Source organism: Tachysurus vachellii, chromosome 9 (genome assembly GCF_030014155.1).
Source record: "Tachysurus vachellii isolate PV-2020 chromosome 9, HZAU_Pvac_v1, whole genome shotgun sequence".
NCBI lineage: Eukaryota > Metazoa > Chordata > Actinopteri > Siluriformes > Bagridae > Tachysurus > Tachysurus vachellii.
Window position 1 is genome coordinate 13,446,765 of NC_083468.1, and position 12,500 is coordinate 13,459,264.

Genomic DNA, 12,500 nt, shown 5'->3' on the forward strand with positions numbered 1-12,500 from the left:
TTGGTCTATAATGTTATTCTATTAGGGGCATGGTGGCTTAGTGGTTAGCACGTTCGCCTCACACCTCCAGGGTTGGGGGTTCGATTCCCGCCTCTGCCTTGTGTGTGGAGTTTGCATGTTCTCCCCGTGCCTCGGGGGTTTCCTCCGGGTACTCCGGTTTCCTCCCCCGGTCCAAAGACATGCATGGTAGGTTGATTGGCTATCAAAGATACACAGAGACAGGATTGCTGCATGTGAACAGAATGGTCGTATTTATTTTATTAAACTTCCTGCGCAGGAACAACGCATCAACCAACTAACTAACTCTCCCACTTCTTAAAGGGGAAATGCCAAATATGTATGTGTGTGTGTGTTTGTCGGTGATATATGAATTATGTATCAGTTATCTGTGGGTTGTTTGTATCTGCCACCACACAGTACCTGTATTTATAAATGACAAATATTGTATAAGAACATACAGTAATAAAAGAGAATGTTAAAAAAATAAACTGGTTTTACTTTACGGAAGATGCGCAAAGAGTAGTGTTAATTTCGTCAGACGAGACGAGACGAAATATGTTCGTCAACAACCTTTTTTTTCATGACTAAGACGAGACGATGACAAGACTGCACCACTGTCCAAAAACGCTGACTAAAGTCGCACGGAATATGCAATATAATCGTGTAGACGTCAACATGGGAGAGAAGTTAATTCTCGCGGTCTCGGAAAACCCATTACTAGATGATAGTGACAAAAATTTTCTCCATTAAGGCGCAACTCTTGCACTAAACGGTGATACTCACCGAGACTTTTTCTCCGAGTCAGGTGGTGTTTTAAACACACTGATTTGCAATGTTTTCTTTGCGTCTCCAGTAAAGGAGAGTAAAAACAAGAGCCTGTATTATCCCTCCATTTATCATGGTGAATGAAGGAATTAATTAATGAAGGAGTAAATACAAACAATCAATACAACAATAAATCCAGAAAGACCGTGAATAATTTTTGAGGAAACATGGACACAACATTAAAAATAATACAATATAAATATTAATAATTTATTACTTTATCAATAACAATGTATTTAAAACAAAAAGATTGTTTTTGGTAGAGTTTAAAAATTACTAAAGTTAATATTAATACTTTTCAATAATTCTTATCATCTCGCGCACACGAACCTGATAGGACAACATTAGAATACATCACATCCGGTCGGCATATCGGATGCGGTGTAGTCGCACAAGTTCAATTTTTTTAACGGATCCAACGCTCAAATCGGATCCGAAAATTACGGATCCGCAGGTGGTCGGCACCTCACGCAGCGACCTTGTGACTCTCCATAGGAAATGAATGACTTCCGGTTTATCTGCGGTCGTTTGTCGTGTGCAGTGTGAAGGCGGCTTAAGACTAAATCAACATGCATTATTGTTGACGAAAAAAGACGATATGTAAATGTTTTGTATAAAATAAAAACTAAGATAAAATCTCTCTTCCTTTTCGTCTACAATTGTCTCTGCTTTTTCATCAGCTGTTACGCCTTTAAAATATACAGAACGAGTTTGCGGCTTCACGCTATTACTCAAGTTACAGGTCCACGAAGCGGATCCCGCTTATTATATTACTACCTACCAAATAAATCAATAATTTGACTCAAAATGATAATTTAAAAAGGAGTTTATTGATTAAAAACAATTGTATTGTTTCCGCTAAAGAAAATAGTGCGCTCCGTCTCTACAGTTAGAATCCTGTGTGTCCATGGCAACGCTCTGTTTTTCATGGCAACGGTGTGTTATAGTTCGCAGCGGAAGAAAGAAATAAAATAGTGTGTGTGTAGAAAGAATTCGTCCACACGCCGCTCAAAAAAAAAAAAAAAAAAAAACTCCTGAGCGCAAGTCCACCCTAGGTCTAGGCAGGCTTTTTGTGTTAAATTATATTTCCTTTATATTTTCATGTCCCAATGACCGGTCTTTGCATTACGATTAAAAGCAGCATCATTAAAGTAAAAAATGTGATGTGCAGTCAAGTTCAAGTGTATGCACTGTTTAAACGAGTGTAATATATATATATATATATATATATATATATATATATATATATATATATATATAGAGAGAGAGAGAGAGAGAGAGAGAGAGAGAGAGAGAGAGAGAGAGACCTACAGTTTTGATCTTAGGCTTTTCATTAAGTTATTTATTTCCACTATAACACGTGTTCCTGATATTATTGCATTTAATGAGGCCCCGTTGTATTTATTCTTACAATAGATTCCAGATGTGGTCAAGCTACAATTTATTGACTAAAACTAGACTAAAATTAAAAGACTTTTAGTCGACTAAAACTTGACTAAGATACCTTGAGTTTTCTTTTGACTAAAACTAGACTAAAATGACGAGACTTTTAGTCGACTAAAGCTAAGACTAACAAAAAAGATATGTGAATGACTAAATATGACTAAAACTAACAAGGACATTTGGCACAAGACTAAGACTAAGACTAAATTAAAAATAGGTGACGAAATTAACACTAGCACAGAGGTTGAGGGAGGAGTAAACAGGCGGAGGAGTTAGGAGGAATTACACTTTCACTTTCGTTCACTTACTCGCTACTGTACACTCTTAATGCTACTTTAATGGAACTTAACTAAACTTCACTAAAATTAACGAACTTAACTGAAATTCTCTTAACTTAACTGAACTTAATTGCTACAATTTCTGTTTTCTTTACATTAATCTTGCTTAATTTTCTTCATCGCTTTTCTCTTCATCACTTCATCACTCTTTCCTCATTAACATCTGCCGGTCGTTTTAATAAAAACCTGTTCGGTCGGTGTAGTCGCACAAGTTCAAATTTTTTCACAGATCCAATGCTCAAAACGGATCCGAAAATTACGGATCCGCAGATGGTCGGCACCTCACGCAGACCCTTTGCGACTCTCCATAGGAAATGAATGACTTCCGGTTTATCGGCCGTCGTTTTTCATGTGCAGTGGAAAGGCGGCTTTAACCGAGTGAGTTACTGCACTTCTGCCACAAGATGACGTTGACAATGGCGACAGTATAATACTGGGACGGAAGTCGGAATCAGGAGCTTCAATCTTCACTTGGCGTTTTGTGGTTGTGTTGTGTGATATTACGTTTCGTGTTTTTGCATCTGGTAAACTGGTTTCAATCCTTGCCTGCCTCGACTATGAGTTCAGTCTGCTCCCGGGTTTGGGTTGGCCTGCTTTGCTTGTATATAATTTTTGTATAATTTTGCCTGCATCCGCCCTCTCTCTCCTGCATTGGCTTCCTCTGACTCTGAACCTGGATCTCCAGTTTACATTCCCTCTTCTCCCTCTCCTAGGCCTGGTTCTCCAGATTACACTCCAACTTCTCCTAGGCCTGATAGTACTGGGCCTTATTACTTTTACTAAGTTTTATAACTACAATAAACTCCTTTTCTTACTCATAATCTCACTTATGAGTGGTAATTTATATATGTAACTTATATATTGCCTTAAACTATTACGACATCTGGGGTGTATTCCCATGTGTCTTATGACACCAATCATAATCCGTTTAAGGCATATTACTTTACTTCTGGGTATAATGTATAATGTAATGTTATTAGAGACAAATTTCTTTACAGAGATTTTTCACAACAGTACATTACTGTGCTGTACATACCTCTATTACAATATATCAGCCTTGTGTCATTACAGCAAATTCTGGGGCACCATATTCATGTTCTGTTTCATATAAAACATGTAACCCTGTGCCGTTCCTCACGCTGTGTGTCCCAACCCTAAACTGTGTTATAACAATATATTCATACTTCTACATCTCTGTGCTTTGGTAATAGGTGAAATTAACAAGACTTACATACATTTTTTGTGTGTTCTGCATTTGGAGTTGGGATATTCATCAAAAGACATAAAATATAAAAGATGCTAGCAGTTGTTCGAATCGATTTGTTCAATTTGTTTGAAGGGTTCTATTTTAATAAAGTTAATTGCACTTTAACTCCACTGCAAGAGTATCCATCCATCCATCTATCAATCCATCTTCTACCGCTTATCCGGGGCCGGGTCGTGGGGGCAGCAGTCTAAGCAGGGACGCCCAGACTTCCCTCTCCCCTGACACTTCCTCCAGCTCTTCCGGGGGAATACCGAGGCGTTCCCAGGCCAGCCGAGAGACATAGTCCCTCCAGCGTGTCCTAGGTCTTCCCTGGGGCCTCCTCCCAGTTGGACATGCCCCAGGGAGGCGTCCAGGAGGCATCCGGAACAGACGCCCGAGCCAGCTTAGCTGACTCCTCTCGATGTGGAGGAGCAGCGGCTTTACTCTGAGCTCCTCCCGAGTGACCGAGCTCCTCACCCTATCTCTAAGGGAGCGCCCAGCCACCCTACGGAGGAAACTCATTTCGGCCGCCTGTATCCGGGATCTTGTCCTTTCAGTCATGACCCAAAGCTCATGACCATAGGTGAGGGTAGGAACGTAGATCAACTGGTAAATAGAGAGCTTCACCTTGCAGCTCAGCTCCTTCTTCACCACAACAGACCGGTATATTGACCGAATCACTGCAGAGGATACACCGATCTGCCTGTCGATCTCCCGCTCCATCCCTCACTTGTGAACAAGACCCCAAGATACTTAAACTCCTCCATTTGAGGCAGGTGCTTGGTGGACTTGGAGGTGCTGATTCTCATCCCCACCGCTTCACACTCGGCTGCAAACCGTCCCCCATAAGAAAGTAATTTCTTATACTAACATCTTGCTATTAACACTATAAACTATACATGGACTATTTCATGTTCTACTTCAAAAGGAAATGACTTTAGAGCAGGGGTTCTCAAAGACTACATTCAAAGGTACAAATTTGAATTTTCATCAATTTCAAAGTTCTGGGACAATTAGTTATTACAAAACCTTTTTAATAAACATGCTTACCAAATCAACACAAATGTTTAAAAAAAATAGTGACTTTTGCGTTCAAAATACCAAGTATAACCAAATAACAAGTACAAAAAAAAAAATAAAAATTTAAGTGTGAGCATTTTGGAACAAAACAGAAGAGGTAGACCAAAAGTAAGATCTAGATCAAAAAGCAGTCCAATGTGAGAAATGTCTGTTTTCCATCACTGTTGCTAGACAGTGACACTGGCCTAAATGTTCATTTGACAATCTGCTGCAGTACGAGTTCTTCACACCATTTATTGCTGACAGTGCTGCACAGAGAGGTAGACCTAAACATGGTAAGAAAACATGGCTTCCCTCTGTAAGTTAGTGAAATTTTCAGTGCTAACCATTTTAGTCCAAAACAGTGTCTCAGTCCACTTCCCGCAAAACCACATTTTCCTGCAAGTCAATGAGTTCAGTCTGCAGAGATGCCCTGCTTGCCCATGTGAAGATGCTTTTGGTTTCTTTTGAAAACTCCTCAACATTCTTGACCAGGAATAGAGATGGAATGTTGCCATTGCCATCAGATCACACACTGTGTAGCGATGGACACAGCATTCTTGACATCAATTCTAGTGTGCCAGAATGGAGTAAGGCTAAGTCTTCACAGAATGTACCCTTTGCATTGTTGAAGTATCTGACAAACACACATAGCTGGGCTTGGTCTGTGCCATCTGTTGACTCATCCACTGTAAGTGAAAGGTGGGGTTCATCTTAGATATCATCAGTTAACTGCTTAACTCAGTCATAGGCAAGTACCTCTGTCATTGGATAGTGGAATTTTCTTTCATTTCTCTGACATCTCCTGTTCTGACATCTACTTTCCCTCAAACAATGTCTCCGCTATCTCCACTAAACACTTAACTTTCTTAATGGATTCTTGTTTTTGCCTAGTACCCAGGCCACATGGAAAGATGCTTCTGTAGCTCTCTCTTGCTGTCAGATCTCTCATTAGCAACTTCTTGTTTCATATAAAGACTTTAGCTGTCGTAGTTTTTCTGTTTTGTTTCATATTGCCGTGTGATATCCCCTCTCTATTTTCTAAGAGTGTTTTTGTAAAAAAAAAAAAAAAAAAAAAATTATGGAAACTGGAAACAATGTCACACAGGAAACCTTTTCTTGTCTCGCCTCCCCTTTAATTTCAGACCATCTCCAAAAAGACTACTGGCAGGTCCAGACTGGACTTTGAGATAAGCTGTCCTAGAAAGCTTTTAATATGCATTTTTTTCTTCAAGCTGTGATTTAAGTTTCAAAAGTGCATGTGCAAGAACTGCCAGGACTCACACTTGTAGCCATTGACAGCACTCTGAGTAAAAATATAATACTGCCCACCTTGACTGCTGTCTTTTCAACACTTTTCAAGCAATGATTTGTTTAGAAAATGGCTGATAGTAATTATAGTAAAGTCATAGTCAATGTGTTTTTTATTTATTTATTTTTTTAATTAAATCTCTCTGTCTACTGTATATCAGTGAGTATGCTTTGATGGAGGGAGTCAATGAGTGTCTTCTGGACAACTGTCAAGTCTGCAGTCTTCCCCATGATTGTGATGGGGTGTACTGAACCTAACAGGGTTGTCGTGGAATTTATAATGAATAAAAAGTGATTTGCTCAAAGTGTTGATAAAATATTCACTGAAAATATTAAAATAAAATATGTTTTGAGAAACACTTTTTCACTTTTTTTTCAACTTTGCTCAAAGTGTTAATGAAATATTCAAATAAAAATATGTTTTAAGATACATTAACAAATTAAAGGGGGGCACGGTGGCTTAGTGGTTAGCACGTTTGCCTCACACCTCCAGGGTCAGGGTTCGATTCCCGCCTCCACCTTGTGTGTGTGGAGTTTGCATGTTCTCCCCGTGCCTCGGGGGTTTCCTCCGGGTACTCCGGTTTCCTCCCCCGGTCCAAAGACATGCATGGTAGGTTGATTGGCATCTCTGGAAAATTGTCCGTAGTGTGTGATTGCGTGAGTGAATGAGAGTGTGTGTGCCCTGCGATGGGTTGGCACTCCGTCCAGGGTGTATCCTGCCTTGATGCCCAATGACGCCTGAGATAGGCACAGGCTCCCCGTGACCCGAGGTAGTTCGGATAAGCGGTAGAAGATGAATGAATGAATAACAAATTAAATATTAGTCAAAGATAACACAAGTAAACACAAAATGCAGTTTTTAAATAAAAGTTTTCATTATTAAGGGAAAACAAAATCCAAATCTACATGGCCCTGTGTGAAAAAGTGCTTGCCCCTAAACCTAATAACTGGTTGGGCCACCCTTAGCAGCACAAACTGTAATCAAGTTTTTGGAATAACTTGCAATGAGTCTGTTACAACACTATGGCAGCAAAACAGCTGCAATGCGGCATCAGAAATGCGGTGTTAAATTTACACCAAACACTCTTTCACAATGGGCCATAAAAACTTTCATTTAAAAACTGCATGTTGTGTTTACTTGTGTAATCTTTGACTAATATTTAAATTTGGTTGATGATCTGAAACATTAAACTGTGACAAACATGCAAAAAAAAAAAAATAAAAAATCAGGAATGGGCAAACACTTTTTACACCACTGTGGAGATATATATATATAGAATTTAATTTATAAAATAATGTATAGTATAATTTGTTTGCAGTGTTGTTTATTGTAAGTTAGTGTCGTAATTTGATATTTGAGTGTGATATGACGTTTATTTTGACAAACAGTACTCCTAAATATCAGCGTAAGCAAACGTCATTTCCTGGTTTTGCTACTGACGTGGCTAACGCGGAGCCGTGACTTGTAGTCGTCAGGCATTTAGTGGGAAAATAAAGATTTGAGTACATACGAACTTTAGATCTCACATTTTATACGTTTCTTTTTTAATATTCTGCTATTTTTGTGTTTGTTCCGGTCTTTCTATTTCTAAATTAAATCTGCTTCGGTAAAATGTTGGACTTCTTCGTTATCTTCAGTAAAGGGGGTATAGTGTTGTGGTGTTTTCAGGGGTCTGGGGTAACTGAATCTTTTACAGGCCCAGTAAACGCTCTCATCCGCTCCGTAATTCTTCAGGTAAGTTTCCACAGACATTTGGCATGTAAGACCTGGAAGGCGAATATAAAATAATAACAACAATAAAAATAAAACGACCATCTGCTAATAGATGTCGCAAGTGTGCACAGCCTTCTTATTAATGGAAACTATTAAAATAACATTTAGTTAACACAACACGGGAATTGTTTGCCTGTTGTGTTGATAGCTATGTTAGGACTAAATTAATTAGCTAGATGATTACAGTGTCACGTCAAAGTTTGCGAACCCTTTAGAAATTTCTATATTTCCTTTTTAAGGAGGTTAATGCTCGAAAACCTTCCAATGTAGCTGAATTATATCAATTCGTGTGTGTGTTTTGTCCACACAGGCTCTCTCTCTCTCTCTCTCTCTCTCTCTCTCTCTCTCTCTCTCTCTATATATATATATATATATATATATATATATATATATATATATAGATAGATAGATAGCCTGTGTGGACAAAACACACACATGGATAAAACCTTCCATTAAAGAAAGAAAAATCCACAGTGGTCAATTAAATAACTTGAAACTGCCAAAAGTTTTAATAAATAAAAAAAAATACAGAATATTGATTAATGAATATTATATGCATGTGTGTATAGTATTGTGTGTCTAATATATATAAATATATCGTCGCTGTCAGGCGGAATCCTCTTATCTCCAAAACCGTTGTTTTTCAGGAAATTAAAAAAACGCCGTACCTTATCTGCAGTGCACAGGGTTTAGTCCGCGTTGCAGTGGATTGTCTTGCGCTAAATTCCTGTCCTCAGATGAGCACCAGAACTAGCGGGGGTCAAGATTTTTTTTTCTTTGAGCCCAGTGATTTGTAGACATTTACCTCAAAAACGTGTTGATTCGTTGCGACTCTTCTTGAGGAGAGATATATATCGCGAATCTCACCCACGGAGTGAGGAAGAGGTGGACAGTTGAAGTGTCCAATGGAGTTATGAGATTTGCGCTCAAGCTATTTTCAAGACTTTAGATTAAGTTTGAAAGTAGTTTGAAAATGCAGTTGATCGGGTTTGTGTCTCACTCTTACGTCTGTAAATAAATTTGTTTAAACTTCAACACTTTTACTCAATAATTAAATACTGGGTGGTTTTCTAAAGCCATATGCTTTCATATTTTCAGGAACGTGCTGGGAACAGTCCTTTCTCCCATAATGCCTTGAATCTTAAGTACAAGCTAGACAATGAATTTGAGCTTGTGTTTGTGGTAAGTGATTTATTACCTGAAAATAAGTGAGGTTGTGGTCATTCTTTTTACAATTTTATCTGTTCCCCATCATGTCTATTATTACTATTCCTCGGATTTTAGGTTGGCTTTCAGAAAATTCTGACACTAGCATATGTGGACAAATTAATAGATGATGTCCAGCTCCATTTCAGAGATCGTTATAAAAATGAGCTGGAGGAGCAGGATGCCCTGAAATTCTTGAACAGTCATTTTGAGTTTGATGATGACTTTCACAAACTTTTGTGGTGAGCTGAAATTTCATGATTAGAAAATGCAGAGATTGTTTTTCCTTTGTTTATCTTTTGGTTATATTTTGATATGTTGGTTATTTAGAATGTGTATTTCTCTTATATTGTACAATGTTACTAAATGTTTTTTGTGTATGTCTAGTGTGGTAGAGGCTGAAAGCATAGCTAAACCCCAAAAGGTAATGAGGACTTACAGTGAGTCCCAGAAATCTCAGAAAACCGTGAAGTCCATGATTGAGACAAAAAGTGGAGACAAAAGCAAGGAGTTTACTAGCAAGAAGAATAAAAATAACAGGAAAGAAGGTGAGCTTTTTATTAGATTTTTAAGCTGTTTTAGAATATTTATTGCATTATTAGTGCTAATGTGAACTTGGATTTGCCACAAATATACAAACCTTAATAATGCAAATATTATGGTACATGATACTGCTCATTACAAAAATACTACTGTTCTGGGGCAATAAAAATAATTTTAGACAACTCTGAAAGTCTGGGAAAGAGGACATTGGAGGCAGGTTTAAGTTTAAGGTTTAAATTAAAATGCGTTTTTTTTTTCTTTCTTTTTTCTTTTTTCTTTTCAGCACCACAATTTAACTGCACAAACACATGCATGTTCACAGACACTTGGCTCTGTGTGCTCAGCTTTCTCTCTTGACTTTTGCTTCTCCCACAGCTCACTGCAACCAGAAAAGTCGTTTTGCACTGTGTGATTCTAACCACTTACCTTTGTTGGCTCTGCTCTCCATTCACAAAACAGTGTTTCTGTTTGGTATGACTCTGTCTACTCGACTGAGTCTGCCACTCTCCTTTTTTAGTAAGATCAGTCAGCAGTGACATCCCAATAATTAGGCACAAACCTGCGGTAATTGCCAGCTATCCCCAGGAACTGGTCTTTTCGTAAATCTCAGGCATGTCACAAATGCTGCAGTCTTACCAGTTAGGGGAATACACCTGCCAGATTCCATATTTTCACCCATCCAATTTCACATCTTTGGGTTTGCTGTTATTTCAGAGATCTTTGGCAGTCCTATCATTACTGTTAATAATGATATTGTCTAAATAGGCAGTAGTGTACGCAGGGTGGGGATAGAGGATTCTGTCCATGAGTTGATGGAATGTTGTAGGGCTGAAACGATTCCTCTAGTAATTCGAGTAACTCGATTACAAAAATTAATCGAGGCTTATTCCTCTGCCTCGAAGCCTTGTTTAATTCATTTTAAAGCTCACGTCAAGCTCTTGCGCAGTTATTTTGTGTGTGTGTGTGTGAGACAACGCGCTTACATCAAAGCGGAAGGACACGCGAGGAGTTACAGTAGCTGTCTTTTGAGTTGAGGCGGTGCTAGTGCGAGCTGCAAAATGTAAGGGCGCGATAAGAATGTCAATGAGCGTCAGTTTCCTGCATCAGGAAACATTGCTTCAAAGCGCAGGGCAAGCCTCAGTTCTGAGCATGTTGATATGTTTACCTCTCTTCATTGCAATCACATGATCCTTTAAAGACTTTTAAAGCACACACATCTTGAGACAGACTTATTTTATATATATACCTATTTTTTATATATATATATATATATATATATATATATATATATATATATATATAATATATAATATGCATGCAAGGCCTCTAGTTCCAAGTTCCTGTCCATGTTTTTGGCCTCTTAATTACCACAAAGCTTTCCAAATTATATAGACAGTAAAGGCTTATGTTATGCCTGAGCTGTAGATTTTGAATCTTTTAGTTCTGAAATTTAAGTTGCATGACTTAAAGGCATTATTAGGGGTCAAGCCCTGAAGGGGTGTAGACACCTATTGTTATCGTTAGTTTTCTTATTAGGGGTCAAGCCCCGAAGGGGCGTAGACACCTATTGTTATCGTTAGTTTTCTTCTTATTATTATTATTCTTCCGTCTTCCGCCATTGAAGACAATGGCAGCCCATAGAACCGTACGTAGGAAAGTTATGAAATTTGGCACACATGTAGAGGCCAGTCTTAGAAGTTACTGTAGCAACTTTGGTGTGTCTAGCTCAAACCGTCTAGCGCCACCAACAGTCCAAATACCCAATTTTGTGCTGAATCGTAAGGCCTGGAGGCAAAATTCTTGCAACATTAGAATCAGAATCGGAATCAGAAAGGTCTTTATTGCCAAGTATGTTTAGGCAAAATTCTTGCAGAATCAGAATCAGAAAGGTCTTTATGAGGGACACGCACACACTTACACACACATTTACACACACACACTTACACACACTTACTCACACACTTACTCACATACTCTCACACACACACTCTCACACACACACAGACACACACACACAGACACTCACACACTCACGCTCACACACTCACACACACTCACACACACTCACACACACACAGACACACACAGATGCACAGAGACACACACACACACACACACACACACACACACACACACACACACGGGGTCAAGCCGATCAGATGCGCTCTGAACATGTCGCTGATGAACCATACCAAGTTTCTACACTCGCACACTCACATACTCACTCGCACACTCATACTCACACACATACTCACATACACACATTTATACACACACACACACACACACACACACACTCTCTCTCACACACACACACAGACACACACATACACACTCACACTCACACAGACACACTCACACACACACTTTATTGCCAAGTATGTTTTCACATACGAGGAACACACACATTTACACACACACACACACACTCTCACACACACAGACACTCACACACACACACACTCACACAGACACACTCACACACTCACTCACACTCACACACACACCCTCTGACACACACACACAGACGCTCACACTCACACACACTCACACAGACACACTCACACACACACACCCTCTGACACACACAGACACTCACACAGACACACACACTCACACAGACACACACCCTCACACAGACGAGGAACACACACTTACACACACATTTACACACACACTCACTCAGACACACACACTCACACACAATCACATACACACACATTTACACACACTAGTGTTAATTTTGTCACCTATT

At 39.0% G+C, this 12,500-nt stretch overlaps 1 protein-coding gene across 3 annotated transcripts in view; it reads left to right on the forward strand.

The window, feature by feature from the left end:
• Window positions 1-7,652: 7,652 nt before the first annotated feature.
• srpra (SRP receptor subunit alpha) overlaps window positions 7,653-12,500 on the forward strand; it is a 55,138-nt gene continuing 50,290 nt past the window's right edge. For 2 of the 3 annotated variants that reach the window (XR_009649015.1, XM_060877735.1), the window contains exons 1-4: window positions 7,653-7,957; window positions 9,095-9,178; window positions 9,281-9,444; window positions 9,590-9,750. Coding sequence is in view for 2 of the 3 variants with exons in the window: in XM_060877735.1 (XP_060733718.1) it covers window positions 7,835-7,957; window positions 9,095-9,178; window positions 9,281-9,444; window positions 9,590-9,750 (532 nt within the window). In the remaining variant the exon portion in view is untranslated. The remainder of the gene's footprint in view (window positions 7,958-9,094; window positions 9,179-9,280; window positions 9,445-9,589; window positions 9,751-12,500) is intronic. The other variant, XM_060877734.1, reaches the window with a different exon arrangement.